At 44.5% G+C, this 15,833-nt stretch overlaps 1 protein-coding gene across 2 annotated transcripts in view; it reads right to left on the reverse strand.

The window, feature by feature from the left end:
* Positions 1-15,833, reverse strand: part of UBN1 (ubinuclein 1) — a 29,327-nt gene that overhangs the window by 5,527 nt on the left and 7,967 nt on the right. For both annotated transcript variants that reach the window (XM_006897414.1, XM_006897413.1), the window contains exons 7-13: positions 7,303-7,373; positions 3,505-3,634; positions 3,238-3,356; positions 2,771-2,899; positions 2,451-2,594; positions 1,379-1,429; positions 1,248-1,290 (exon numbers count right to left, since the gene is read on the reverse strand). In XM_006897414.1, the coding sequence (XP_006897476.1) occupies positions 1,248-1,290; positions 1,379-1,429; positions 2,451-2,594; positions 2,771-2,899; positions 3,238-3,356; positions 3,505-3,634; positions 7,303-7,373 (687 nt within the window). The remainder of the gene's footprint in view (positions 1-1,247; positions 1,291-1,378; positions 1,430-2,450; positions 2,595-2,770; positions 2,900-3,237; positions 3,357-3,504; positions 3,635-7,302; positions 7,374-15,833) is intronic.

The following is a 15,833-nucleotide window of genomic DNA, read 5'->3' on the forward strand; positions in this document are numbered from 1 at the left end:
ACAGGCATAGAAAGAAGTAAACAGTAACACTAGGGAAGCACTCATTCCACAAAACAATCAACCATACAAGATCAAAAGGGCACTATTTGTACAGAAAAATCAGAAGGCAGGAAGGGACAGAAAAGATGAATGGAAATGAGAATCACAGGGAAGATTAAAGAATGAGTGCTGTTACTTTACAGGCACTGTAACTAATGCCATGAGATAAAATTTGTATACTTGGTCGAATGGAAACCAAATCTGCTCTTGAAATCTTCAATTAATGCACAATAAAATAATTTCAAAAATACTAGTAATAATGGGAGAAAGAATAAAAAAGATCCCAGAGTAATGTATATTTATAGGGAGATCTGATTTCTCAAAGGCTCTCATTAAGTCTCATTTACTCCCCACCCCCACCTTGGGCAGTGCAGGGCTGAGGCACAGGTTTGCATCTAGCTACACCTGGGCTGCTTCCACAAGCCATGCTGAATAGCGACGCCCACACAGGATACACTCCAAACCACAATCACCAAGACTTCAAACTTCCTAAGACCAAAGACAAAGAAGAATCCTTGGAGCAGCTGGGGAAAAGGAAATGTTACCTACAAAAGGGAATCAATAAACCCAGCCTCTGCTGCTCAGAATTATACTAGGGAGTGATGGGATAACATACACAAAACCTTCAGAGGTAAAAACCTGCCACCCAAGAATTAGATCCAGTAAAATTTCCCTCAAATATGATGGTATAATTAAGATGTTTCCACATAAAGATATATAGAGAGGGTGTGTATGAATAAGAGTGTACAATGAAAGAATACTAATCAGTCCTATAAGAAACAACTAACAAGAGTCTTTCAACCACAGAACCAAATATCTGACACATAATCCTATCACCCTGAAACCAACTTAGAGAAAGAATTTTTAAAAATATACTAAAGCTACAAGTGTAAAAGAAACAAGATAAAAAAAAAAAAAAAGTCCCCAAACACTACGCAGCAGAGTGTGCTGCCAGTGTTTCCTGAGGGGCTGGGGTGTGAATGATGGGTAACGGGTGTGCTGCCATGGTCTCCTGAGGGGCCTGGGGCAGCAGGGTGTCCTGCCACGAGATGTGGGGATGGGGGTATCAGCGTGTGCTGCCATGGTCTCCCGCAGGGATGGGAGGGGACAGGGTGTGCTACCATGGTCTCCTAAGGGGCTGGGGGGGGGGGGGGCTCCACCTATGGTCTCCCGAGGGCATAGGGGGCAGGCCATGAGCACTGACTCACCTTGACCTTGACTTTCGATGAAGTCGTGACCTTTTTCTTGGCCCTATTTGCAGGAAGGAGACAGACAAGGTTTAGAGGGTGTCCAGGAGTTAAAACCACCATGATCTCGAGAAGTGAAAACAGACACTCACAAGATGGATGTCAGATGCCCATGGCCACGACGACTCTCTTTAAATAGGGTCCTGGAAGGAAGAGAGGACACAGGAAATTAGCATGCTGCCTCTAGACCTTCCCACACCCAGCACCACTACAAATCAGTGCATGGTACTAAGTAAATGGCCACTGACCACTCAGTTACATACTGATGAGATCAGAGATGCTGTCCACCAAGAAGTGATGGCCTGGCCCCTTCCCACAGTGACACCTATCCTCTCTTGAATGCAACAGGGTCTTGTTTTATCACGTACTCTCATCCCATCCCAGAGAACATAGGGAATGACCAACAGTGTGTCCTTCCTCCCTTCCTCTCTTCAGGAGAGGAGCAGTGCCACCGTACAAATGGACAGTGAGCCCAGAAAAGGCACCACCTTCTGTCTGAACCATGAACTACTCAGGCCACATCAAGACAGTCAGCTCCCATTGACAGTTGTCTGTGTCCTGTTCTACAGGCATGTTCCGTCCACAGACAGCATGAGGACACAAAGCAGCCTACGAGGCCGAAGTTGGCAGCTCTCAATAGCTACTGGCAAAGCAGGCCTGTTCAAAGAGTGGAGATGGACCAAAATGAACTTCTAGGTGAAGCCAGCATCCCTAAACAGGTGCCCTGGTGGCACAGTGGTTAAGAGCGCTTGGCTACTAATTGAAAAGTCAGCAGTTCCAATTCACCAACTGCTTTGAGAAAGAGAGACAGATGAGGCAGCTGGTTTTCCCCCAATGTTTACAGCCTTGGAGGGCAGTTCTCCTCTGTCCTGCAGGTCACTGTGAGTCAGAAAGAACTCATCAGCAGTGGGTTTTGATTAGCAGCCTGGGATGGGAATGGCATGCCATTAACCTCAACACATGACACAGCCCAAATCCCAGAGAAACGTTCCCTTCTTCTAGAGCACAAGGACCCCTCTGTGACTACCAGCACAAAAGGGAGGTCAGAATCCAGTCAGACACGATTCCTTTAGAAGAGGACTTGAGACATCTGCTGACCTGGCTGGAGGCTCTATCTCATGTCACACTCACCCCAACCCAGTACAGGTGCCCACTGGCCCTCACCTGGCCTGCATCCAGCCTCTGGGCCAGAGAGGCTTGACCTCAGCATCCAGAAAAGCCTTCACGTGGTCCTCCCAGGACTGGGCCTTGTTCCTCTCTGGTTCATAGCCCTCCAGCTTCATCCGCACCACCTGACAGAGCAGCTCCCTGAGGATGAGGCAGACATCAGAACTCCCCACTAACCCGGGGCTTCTTCAAGGACTCCGTCTCTTGATTGTAGCAGCCTGATCAAAGTTAGTGCTGCTAGCCTTCCATTAGAAATACAGGGACCTACTCGGACACAGGCCCCGTAAACCCCTCCAATGAAGCGAGTGTGGGCACACCTGATTTCATCGTTCCACTGGAATTTCTTCCGGGGCCCCATTATCCGTCGGCCCCCTTTGTCTTCATCTTCTTCCTCATCTGAACAAATTCGTTCTCTCTGCTCCTTATCTTTTTCCTCTTCCAGCATCCTACAGGGCCGAGAGACTCTAGTGGGACCCTAAGGCTGCCATGTGAGAGCTGCTCCCTCCCGTAACTGGGCATTCCAGGATAAAACCACTGCTGGTGAGTCAACTTCAATTCATAGAAGCCTGTGGAGCAGTGTAGAACTGCCCACTGGGTCCCCAAGGCAGAAATCTTCATGGAAGTAGACTGCCCTATCTTTTTTCTGAACTGCTGACCTTTCAGCGAGCAGCCCAACCTTTAACCAGTTGCCCTGGTGGGGCTCTTCCCTTAAGATGAGGAGGCAGGAATGGTACAGACAAGCTCAGAGGTGAGCCCAGACACTAAGAGTGAGGACGATACTTACTTGGCCACCTTGGCCTGTGTGTGTGCCTGGCACTCATCCTGGTACTTTGACATCTGTGCTGGCATCGACCTGCCAATGGCCTCCTTGAGCTTTTGGAGAGGTTCCCGCAGACGCCCACCCTGGGGAAGAGTATCACAAGCAAGTCAGAGTTGTGCATGGATTCTGGACACGAAAGGATTAAAGGCAGTTGATGGGGGCTCTGTGAGGACAGGCCAAGCCGTACCAGGGGATGAACCCACCGAGGTGCCTCACAGCCCAGGTACCCACCTGCTCATAGAGATGAAGTTTCCGTGCCCGTTTCAGCAGGGTATCCCTGCTGCAGGGCATCACAGAGGCAAGATAGGTGTACACTCCCGAGCGGACCTGGCTGCTCAGCTCCCGCGTTTGCACCTCTATGCTGAAGAACAGAGCAGAGTCAGGGGTACACTGGCCCGCTAGGTTTCTCTCACCATCAGGTCAGGCCTTTCCTGTAGTCATACGACAGAACCACCCAGACTGAAGCAACAAATGGCAAGAGCTGCCAAAGGCATGATCTGGGCCAGGAAAGGTGGGTCCTGGTACTTGTGTCAAAGATGAGAGACTGTGTAAGAGGAGAGCAAAACTCAGGGAACAACTGCTCAAATACTCAATTTTAAAACACTTTCCAAAAATGAAAACTTAAGCCACCTGGGGTTGACAAAAACTACTTCCTTTTTTAAAATGAACATTTTATTGTGATTTGAGGGACGCTTACAAAAGCAGACAAATAACTCTATTCAACCATTCATTCACACACGTTTTGTTTTTGTTATATATCGTAGTTACATATGTACCAGTAGGTTTTCAGAGGCAGGAAATTATATAGGAAATTGTCCATCTTTCTCTGGTAGTATAACTGGTCAATTTGAACTACATGCCTTTGAAACTAAAGTGCAGCTCCTTATCACTAGGCCACCACATCTCCCATGCTTTGTTTGGCAACATTAATTCCGACCCTTATATTGTCCAAGCACTCTTCCTGCTCCCTCCCTGTGATTCTCATTTTCATGCCCCCTTCCATCGCTTCTTATCTATTTCTGAGTTTTATCCCTGGGCAAATGCTGCTTTTGTGGGTCATAGATATATGATTATTCTAACAGAAGCCCATACAAACTTAGGGTCAGCAGAAAATATGTTTTAAAAAACTTATTTTTTCCTCCCTGTCCGCATCAGGTCATCCCTGGTGACAATTATGGTGTCCATAATTTTCCTTAGGTCTTTTTTTTTTTTAAATAACAGTGGGCTCTTATAATATATGACCTTCTGTCTGACATTCCACGCAGCATAAAGTCCTCTAAATTGATCCAAGTTATGTGGTGCTTCTTTTTTAACTTTGTACTGTCATTTGAGTGAAAGTCAACAATAGCAGACTGGTGCTCCATTCAATCATTCACACACATTTTAGGTTTGCTTTATGACAATCACAACACCTACAATGTGACAGCACTCATCCTGCTTCGCCCTATGATTCTTGTGTCCACCACCATTCCTCCCATCACATACCTTCCAGTCTTCTGCATTTCAGCTCTGGACAAATGCTGCCCTTGTGATTTTGATTGGCTGGCTGTTCTAAGGACTGAGTACCTCTCCAGAGTCACTACTCACCTTAGAGAAATTTTCCAGTGGCAGGTCCCTTTTTATTTCCTTTCTTACTGCAGTCTGTTTTATTAATACTTGGCTGAGATGAAGCAAGTATAACCAAGATGAATAACAACATAAGTAAAAAGCTGGAAACACTTAAGATTTTGTCTCTAGTTCCTTTGTCTGTTTTGTTTTTGGGGTTGTTGTTTTTTTAAATTTTTATTGTGATTCGGGAGAAAGTTTACAGGGTAAACTGGCTTTGTTCAACCACCAACGCACATCTTATTTTTAGCAGGGACATTAGTTACCTACAATCCCCTCACCAACAATGCTCTTCTCACCTCCTTCCCCTCACTGGTCCCAGTCTGACCTGAGATGTCAGGGTAAGGGGGATTCTTCACTTTTCCCATCTGCACAGGATGAGCTTTCTGAACTGTCCATTCAAACCTTATCAGCATGAAGCTCTCATCTGTGCTGACCCTCAAGTACCCTGGTATCTGCTTTCTGTATGCCTCAAAGAGCCAATACAGAAGCTCACCAGGTAAGGTATTTTGTGAGAACATTCCCATATTATGACAACTGTTTTGTATGTTTTGTTGGGGTTTTTTTTCCCCCAATCTATGGTTTGAGGGAAGTTTACAGAGTAGATTTGTTTTCCATTCAACCATTCTTCTACATTCTGTTTTGTGACTTTTCTTGATTCTTCCCTGAGTTTCTTATTTCTGTAATTCCTTCTAGTGTTCTGAGCTTTACCCTAGACAAATTTTGCCTCTTGATCTTGTATGACTATTTGATGTTTGGCCAAAAATGGCACATAAAGGTGAGTTTTATTCCAAGCTTAAAAGGTGACTCAGGACCACAGTCTTAGGGGTTTCATCAGACTCTAACAAACCAATACGTTATTTCATTTTGTTCCCTGTTTTTTACTCATTCCCTAGGACCTTGACAACTACCCTGACATATGGCAAATCTTCAGTGGTTGGGGAGCAGACAGGGGAAAGCCAGAAGTGAAGATTATGGCGTGTCCATGTTTGGTTCTGGCCTTCTCATCCATTTCATTAGTGCCATGCCTTAGCTGTGAGCAGTCGGCCTGGGACAGGATGGCATGTGCTGGCAATTGAAGAGAAGGGGGGCCAGGAGCCTGAGGGGACCCAACAGAGTGGATTCTGAGGCTGCACTGGATTCTAGGAGATAGTAAATACTCCCTCGTCTCTTTTCTATCTCCTACTTGCCAAGAAGTCACCTTTTAACGGGCCATAATTGCTACAGTCCACTGCTGTTGAGTCATAGTCACCCTCTATCAGGCTTCTGAGGCTGAACGTCTTTGTAGGACTTTTATGAGGCTGAAAAATGGCAGAAGACTGCTCATCTTTCTCCTGTGGAGCAGCTGTTGGGTTTGAGCCACTGACCTTTCAGTTAGCAGCCCAAATCATAATGTACTATGCTTCCAGGGCCACTTAAAACTGTCACACAGTGTTGTCAAAATGCACTCTCTGACTGGGATAATTGGGATGGGAGTGTCAGAGACAGTGCGATTGGCACAGGACAGAGCGGAGTTTAGGGCTGTTGTACATAGGGTCGCTATGAGTCGCAGGCGACTCGACGGCACATAACAACAACAACAACATGACTTCTTGGGCAAAACTATGTCGCCCTTTATATAAAACCTGTAAAATCTGTTATTGAGTCAATTCTGACTCACAGTGACCCTATTATAAGAGAATGAAAGAGCCTACAGGGTCAGAGGAGACCTGGTTGGACTGGCAGACAGATTGAAGGCCTGCAATAGTTCTGTGAGGGCCTACAGGTCTGATGACTAACAAATCGGAAGGCCCACAGCGGTTCTGTGTATTCCTATAGGACTGCTGGCTGACAAGCTGGGAGGCCCACAGCAGTTCTGTGTGGGTACAGGACTGCTTGCTGACAGGTTGGAAGGCCCGCAACAGTTCTGTGTAGGCTCAAGACTGCTGGCTGGCAAGATCACAGTGAGTTTGGTTTTATAGGGTTTGCAAGGCTGTATGTAATTCTTTATGGAAGCCAACTGCCACATCTTCCAACCACTGAGTAAGTGGCTGGTGGGTTCAAATAATCAACCCGTTGGTTAGTACCCAAATACTTTACCACCAGAGCTCCTTTTTCTTTTTCTGCAAAAATAATTCTTTTACCTCCTTGAGTGGTCAATGTCATGTTTATGTAATTTAATCTGCAGCTCTCTACGTGGTAGTATGCATTGCATCATTACACAGTGCACTGGCTACCAGGCCCCCATGGGAGAAAGATAAGGGGTTTTCCTCCAGTGAACACATACAGCTATGGAAACCCATCAGGAGTTGTCATAAGTCAGAGTAGTAGATTTGAGGTTTTTTGTTTTAAAGGGTCTCTGTCCTTTTTCCTATCCTCTCTGGGCATGATCATGGCAGATAAAAGCAGTGAGCAAAATGTAGCAAGCAAAGATAAAGTACTCACTCCAGCAGGATGCCGTTGATGCCCTGTGTGAAGAACCTCTGCCTGCTCTCTCCCTCAGCAGCCCGGGCAGCCTGGTGCAGACAGAAAAGCATTAGTGCACTCACACCACACCTGCACCCTCACTCACAGCTATCAGAACCACACTCCCTGACAGCTGTCCTGTTGCTACCTCTCTGACGACTTACTCTTCACCATAAAGTCAAACTATCTCACAAGAGCCCTCCAGCAAGATTTCAGAGACTGAAACAGCCAACGAGGAGATTATCCACTTTTCCTCCTACAGAGCAGCTAGTGGATTTGAACCATCTGCCTTTCGGTCAGCAGCACAGCACCTAACCCACCAGAGAGCTCACTGGAGAAGCCAGTGGGTTCCATGTGTCAACCCTCTGATTAGCAGTTGAGTGCTTAATTACTGTGTCACCAGGGCTCCTGTGTGGTATTTAAGGACATTTTAATTCTTTGAAAATGCATCATTTACCTGGGCTGAGTCACAAACTATCACCCAGGACGTCTGACCAGCCAGCAAACACATCTGATTACCTCCTCCAGGAAGCTCCTACATGATCTATCACCTTGTCAGTCCAGCTGTAGAGGCCTCTGGAAACCACTCAGAAAAATCTCCTAAGGAGGTGGTACTGCTCCTGGGACCCATTTGGCCCCAGGGTCCTCTCCCAGGTCACATTCTTTCCCTTCTGCTCACATGGACAGGTGGGTGGGACAGAAATTATGTGGGCAGTTCCATGGTATCTCTTCTGTCTTGCAGGCTCACACTGTCCCTACGGGCCTAGTGCTGGCTGGCCCTGCTCCCAGTCCTGCACAGCAGAGGCCTCAGGCCGATAGCAGCTTGAAGACGAGTGTATGGAAGGCAGAGACCAGATCAGTATTCCTGGGAGAGGAACTCTCCTCCACTCAGAAACAGGACATCAAGAGCCTCTGGGGATGGGGCTCAGGCCTGATCCTCTTCAAGAGGACCCTGGGGACACTCACCATAGAAGGGTTGACACTGGTCTGGTGGCACCACACCAAACCACGTTTCTGAGATAGGACTGATCTGTGGTAAGGATGTCAACAACGGCTGGTTCAAGAGAGGGGATCCATCTGGTCCTGGCCTCTGACATGCAAACACTGCTCCCTTCCCTCTCCCCTGCCCCAGACTTCCTCTGGGTTCTCTTTGTACCTCCCTGATGGTCAAATCTCAGGCAAGTAACAGACTTCTACAAAAGGTGACCCTCTGCTCTGCCTTGCCTACTCTGCACACACACCCACCCCCAACCCTCAATTCCTCTGTCTACTTGCTCTTCCTGTTGTATGTCCTACCTGCAGGGACAGCACCTCTGTGCCTCCCATCCTGGCATTGCCTTCTTTTCATTCTACCAGAGAAAAATTTCAACCCTACAGTCAAACCCAAATTCCTTCCCATGGTACTGGGATCTCTAGGATCTGGACCCAGTCACCTACCCCAGCCCCCACATGCTAGGACTTCCTGTCCCTGGTTCTGTGGAAGGCCACCTCCACCATGAGGCCAGGTGAGCCGGCTATTAAGATTCCAATGCATTATTCCAGAACTTCTCATCTCCCAAGTCTGTACATTCGACTATCTGTGTGCCTGTTGGTTATCCAAACATCAAACAGCACTTGTCACTCTGCTCTGCCATCAGTCACTTATGTGCACACCATAAGCTCATTGAGGACAAAAACCATATACAATTCATTGATACTCTGCCCACAGTTGCCAGTTATATAACAGATTCCTAGTGTTGGCTAGGATGTCATCCATTAATGGCATCATCCATGAAGAAAGCAAAAAGTCAGGACACCATGACAGGAAAGAAACAAAAGAAGAGTAAGAGGTTGAAGAAATTAGGAAAATCCGGGGAGACCTGAAAAGGTGAGGTAATGATGGGTATGGATCAACTGTGATTAAAACACAATGTATGGGAATGATACTATGAAACACAATGTGAGTAGAGGACTGTATGAAAGACAATATATATGAACAAAACACAAGGTATATGAATTTTGTATGCCAACCAATATAAAATTTAAAAATAAAAATAAAAATATGAAGAGGAGACATGGAAACGTGCACTAGAATGCAGACAGGCCAAAGCAAAGGGAAGAAATACTTGAGAGCAGAACAGAAGACTTCAAAGGGCAGCTTGAGAGGACAAAGCAAAGCCTTATAATGAAATGAGTAAACAGCTAGGAGTTAGGACACCAAAAGGGAAGAACTAAAGAACAAATTCAAACCTTGAGTTACCATAATGAAGGATGCTGTAGGCAAAATAATGGATGATGCAGAGATGATAGGAATCAAAAATAAGATCGAAAGAATACACAAGTCACTGTTTTCAACCCCAAAAAGCTGGTCAACACTGAAACGTTTCAGAAAGAAGCTTATGATCAAGAACCAATGGTAACGAAGGAAGACATTAAAACTGCACTGAAGGCACTGGTTAAAAATAAGGTCCAGGAATTGAAGGAATACCAATTGGCAAATTTCAACAAACAGATACAGTCCTGGATGTTCTCAATAGTTTATGCCGAGAGAAGAAATTTGAAAGATTTCTTCTTTCCACACCTGGTCAACTGACTAGAAGAGATCTGTATTTATTCCAATCCAGAAAAAAGGTGATGAAACAGAGTGCAAAAAGTGTCAAACAATATCAATACTATCGGGAAGCTATGGTAGTAGGGCGTTGTGCTTCTAACCCAGAGTTAACATCCTCTCTAGCAGTTTAAATCTATTAGCAGCTTCTAATGAGTAAGATGAATCAGGAGTCATACCCTACAGCAGTGAGAGAGAGAAAAATCATTAATATCAGATGCAAGTAAAACTTTGCTGAAATTAAAAGATGTCCAGAACCAACAAGGAACTGCTAGAAATTCAAGCTGCATTCAGAAGAAGCCATGGAACAAGGGATATACCACTGTTAATGTGAGACAGAGCTCAGCTGAAAGAAAAAAATACCAGAAAAATACTTACTTGTGCTTTAATGACCATGCAAAGGCCTTTGACTATGCAACAACATGTATAAAAAAAAATTCTGGCTAACACTGAGAAAAATGGGAATCCCAAAGCACTTACTTGTGCTTATGGCAAACCTAAACACAGGCTAAGCAATAGTTTTCTGAATACAGCAAAGGAACACTGCATGGTTTAAAATCGGGAAAGGGTGTATCAGGGTTGTTTTCCACACCTATTCAATTTGTATGCTGAACAAATCACCAAAATGGCAGGGCTATATAAAGAAGAAAGTGGTATTAGGATTAGAGGAAGAGTCACCAACAGCCTGCATTATGTAGATGATATAATTTTGCTTACAGAAAGTGAAGAAGACAAATCACTCACTGCAGAAGATCAAAGACTACAGCCTTCAACTATGGTTACATCTCAACATCAAGAAAACAAAAATTTTTCCCACTGGAAAAAGCAGTATCATGATATAGGGAGAAAAAAATGAGGCTGTTAAATATTTCATCTTACTTGGCTCCACAATCAAAACAATAGTAGCAGCAGTCAAGAAATCAAAAGGTTGTTGTACTGGGAAAATTTACTGTTTAAGACTTTTCCAAAGAGCAAAGATGTCCATTTAAAGACCAAGGATGGGCCTGACCTAAGCCACGATTTTTTCAATTGCTTCCTATGCATCTGAAAGTCAGGCAACGAACAAGGAAAACCAAAGACACATCAATGTATTTGAACTGAGATTGCTGTTGAAGAGTACTGTATATCTTATGGATTACCAAAAAAACCAAGTTTGTCTTGGAGAAGTGCAGCCAAGGTGCTCCTTAAAAGCAAAGATGGTGAAACTTCATCTCATATACTTTAAGCATGTTAGGAGCAGTCGGTCTTTGGAAAAAATACATCATGCTGGGAGGCAGAGAGTCAGAAGGAGAGAAGATGGATTGACTGTAACAACAGGCACAAGTATGGTGGTGACTATGAGGATGGAGCAAGACAAAGTAAGTTTCTTGTCTGCTGTTCATAGGGTTGTTCTGAGTTGTGGTCAACTCAAGAACTCTTCCTTAGCAAGAGAAGTGTCAGCTGGACAAAGGAACATGCAAATGAGCCAATTTTCTATGAAAGAATGTAAACCAGTAGAAAAGCTTAATACTGAGCCAACCAAAAATCCTTTGGGAAGGCCAGTTTCTGAAGGTCCCTTGACCTTCCCTTGGCAATTTTCACATACCTGAACTTTTACTTTAATTTGAGCAAAATAAAATTGAGTTCCTCTTTTGCTCATGGCCCAGAGCACCTCCAGATTAATTCCACCAACTCACTTTAATATGTTACGTCAACTGCACGTCAGTCATGTGTCTTATTATTTCACTTTCAGAGAGCAACTACTTCTCTAAAGTTTCCTGCCTAGATCATCTCTGAAAAGAATCTGGCCTTTAGAACTGTGCCAATCGGAAATTCTGTTTACTCTGAAGGTAATCAGTTAAGTAAACTTGTAATTAAGCTTTTAAAATCTAACAGGAAGAGTGAGACACAGACACTGCACAGTCTTCTAGAAGTCACTGAGGTCTTGCCCTGAGAGGAGGCCCCTGGCTCTAGTCTTGTAAGAACAAAGCAATTCTAAATTAAATAGGGCACAAAGTTAAACTAAAACCATGATCTTGTTACAACTTTAATGAAAATAATGCTGCATTATTCTTTGTTTTGCTAACCTTGCAAGCCCTTCAAGCATTCGTTTCCTGCATACACTATGGAAGTTACATGCATGTGCTTGCTTAAGAAAGTGTTCTTAAGTGTGAAAAGTACAGTATTTGCAATAGCTTTTTGCTTTAGAGCCGTTTCCTTTATAGTAGGAAAGACTGTTTTGCTTGCACCCTTTCAGCACTTACCTAGGGACTTTACATATCGTACCTGTTTGTGCTCAACAGAATCAAACATGGTACACTTAAAAAAACCCAACTATTAGACAGGCTGATTTTTAGCCCATAACCTTACTTCCTTTGGATCTGCCCCTCTCCTAGATGTTTCTGCAGTGCAGGGATCCTAACCCAATAGGAGAGGTCAGCACTGAGGAAGCAGAGCAGAGAAGTAGGGGTGCCAAAGGGGTCTCTATTTCTCTCCTGCCCTCAATGCTCTTCCTATATGAAGCTTGACTAGATGTTGTCCCACTGCCATCAAGCTGATTCCTGGTCGAGTGACCCACCATCATGTTTCCAAGGCTGTGAATCTTGGCGAGAGCAAGTTGCTTCATCCTTTTCCTTCAGGGCAGCTAGTAGATTTGAACTGCTCACTCTCTAGTTAGCAATACAAGTCATGTCCTACACCTCCAAGGCTCTTTATACAGAAATACCACCATCATAGATATACATATACACACGAGTCAACCTGAGTAGTCAGTCTCAAAACTCCTGTGGCAGAGATCAGGCTGGAGGAGGCCAATGCCAAATCTCTGGTTTAACGTGGCACTTCTACAACTTTCATAACTGGTCTGCCCCAAACCTACCCAAACCCACTGCCATCAACTGGATTCCAACTCATTGCAATCCTGTAGAATAGAATAGAACTGCCCCACAGGTGTGCAAGGCGTTAAATCTTTATGGGAGGAAAATGACTCATCTTTCCCCTCCAAGTGATTCATGGGTTTGAATTGCTGACCTACTGGTTAGTGTAACAGTGTGCCACCAGGAATAGTTTCTATGCTAAGAGACCAGAACAGACCTGGTTCAGCTGTGGGGAGACACCAAGAAAACCCCGACCACTAAGATCCAAGGCCTCAATAATGCATTCAGGACAAAGATCACAAATCAAACTGCTAGATTCCTGGATCCCACAAAAATGGCTGGCAGAGGTGGCAAGAGAGGAGAAAACAGGCAATGTGAGAAGGCAAATGAGGACCACCAGAGGTGCCACTAAGGCACCTATCTCCTCTTGGGCAGAGAGAGTTTTTAGGACAAATTTCATTTATGCTTTCTACAAGGGTAGAGTTTTCCTGATCCACATCAGGTGAGAGTTGGCACATGTGCTATGGCAAACCACAGACTCCTCCCCTCGACATAGGTGCCCCAAGTTCCCTGGCCTCAAATTAGAGCTGCTCTTCTCCTTATTGGGTCTAACAGAGCATGGCAGCAATGATATCCTCCACACAACTCCAAGGACAGCCTTAACAGCCCTGCAGCTCCTGCTTGCACCATTAGCATGCTGCCCTGAAACTGATATGCCTTAAAGAAGCCTAGGATGAGCGCACAGTGGAAAGAGGCTCTAGCACCCACCCAAATCACTAGCCCAGTGCAGCCTCGTGAGCAAGACCAGAAATGGAACAGCATATCAACTCCCAGAATCGGGCATAAATTGCTCTTCCAAACAGTTAAAATTCAACAGTGGTTTTCTGGACTACAGCAGAAATACATCCATAAATGATACATGTATCATCAAGGGCCAGGATTTAAAATACAGTGTTATTACAAAGCAAAGAATCAGAGGGAGAGAAGAAGAAAAGGAACAAAAATAGAGAAACACAGACCACTGCTAACCTTCCAGTTACCAATATTGACTTTAATTTCATTTTTTCATTTCATTTCAAGATCTAAGACAAGCTCCTTCATAAGGATCCAGATTTTTACGTGTGGCCTTTGCAAATCTGGATGGACACAGTGGCTGAGACAGTGGGTTCAAGCACAGGAGAGATTGTGAGGATGGTGCAGGAGTGACAGTTTCCTTTTGTTATGAATGATTCAGAGCCGATTCTATACACCTAATATGTTACACAAAATATGTAATTTTGGGGTCTATATATATATATTTTTCTCTTGGGAAGACTTTTTAAGCAGGTTCTCAGAAGGGTCTGGGCTGAGAGGGCACATGCATATTTGGGAAAAGCATTAAGTGGGGTGAATGAAGCCCCCAGGAAAGTGGTTGGTTTGAACAGAGCACTGGGGGCACCCCTTCAAGTGGCACCTTCTTTTTCAATGCAGCTGTTAAAAATGAGGGCTTTATAATCATATTTATTTAAAAGGCAAGAAACAATTATTCACAACTATATAGTTACAACTGCGTGAAAACATGCACAAAGAGAAGAAGGAAAACGAAAAATAAAAAGTCATCACTAAGTTAGCAGGATACTAGGTAATTTCCGCACACTTCCCATCCCACTTCCCACAGCTCTTTGAGGCTATTACAGGCGAGGGACCAAGGAACAATCAGTTATCAGTCTCACTCTTGAATACTCTATTTTGAAACGGTGAAGTTGCTCTCTCCTGGTTACTGAAGTGGGCGAGCTTGCTGTGGGATTCCAAATTTTATCTCCACTGTGCAGATAGCAGGGCTTAACAAGATCTAAAGGCAGACAGCTTGCTAACACCTTGCCATTGAACAAATCCCAGAAAAGGAGGGTTTCCTGAACCAAGACAATAAACACTTTTTTATTCTGCCACTTCATTTCCAGTAAATCTGCCTTTGTCTTTCCCCAGAAAATAAAATTTTAAGTATTTCGGTATCTAACTAAGAGCCCAAACCATGGGGCTTTGGTGGTCTAGTGGTACAAAGCTGTGCTGCAATCCTGAAGGAACGTGGTTCAAATCCACCAGCTGCTCTATGGGAGAAGGATGGGCAAGCTCCTGTATGATTAACTGCCTCTGAAAATCTGTTAGATGGTCATGGGTTGGTTCCAACTCGATGATACACAACAAAAGCCCAAACCAAGAGGACTGGAAGCCCAAGCATTGCATTGTGACTCTTATCTCAGAAACACTGGGCTCTGCTGCACTCAATAACCCACTGCCATTCCAACTGGTCTCACTCAGTGACGTTCCATCCATTTTCCAAAGCTGTAAATCTTTACTGGAAAAACCATTCATTATCTCCTGGGAATAAGTTAGTGGGTTCAAATCACTGACCTCGTGGTTAGCAGCCTCACAGGGCACCTTACTTACATAGACCTTATTAAACGAGTCATTCAGAAGTTATAAAGCAATCTGATCGCAAACCACTAGGTCAGCAAAAAGCAGTGTCTTCTTTCACATACATGAATTTTGAGAGCAGAGTAGGAATGCATGCTCAAGCAAGCTCATACTGGGTTGCGCTGATGTGGCAGTTTATGTAAATGGTGATGCTCCAATAGGATACTCAGTCTGAAGTGGTGAGCAAGCTGGTGGTGACCTGACTGTTACATTTTGTGTAACTTATGTATAAATATTTCTGGCAAGTTATCAGAATCACTGTAAAGCTGAGGTTCTTCATGTTTGACCCTGCCCTAAAACCAAGAACTATACAGAACACTAAGGTAGGAACTTCCTGGTGGGATTTTCCACTAGGAGTGTACATGTTGTAGGATATGCATCACCTGTCAGGATGCCTTCTCACGTGAAAAGGTAAATATCACTATAACTAACGGTCAGGCTGAGTATAAAGTTTGTATGTTGGGTTTATATGCTACAGAGCTGCCAAGTCTTAGCTCCGGAGTGGTGATTTCTGGACTCTGGGTGAAGCACCAGCAGTTGCCATGTTCTGAAGCTTGCTGCTGTCATTTTTAACAGGGTGTAGACAGTACCTGAGGTTACTATCTGACAAAGCT

This window comes from Elephantulus edwardii, unplaced genomic scaffold, assembly GCF_000299155.1.
Source record: "Elephantulus edwardii isolate Elephantulus edwardi_28Jun2011 unplaced genomic scaffold, EleEdw1.0 scaffold00209, whole genome shotgun sequence".
NCBI lineage: Eukaryota > Metazoa > Chordata > Mammalia > Macroscelidea > Macroscelididae > Elephantulus > Elephantulus edwardii.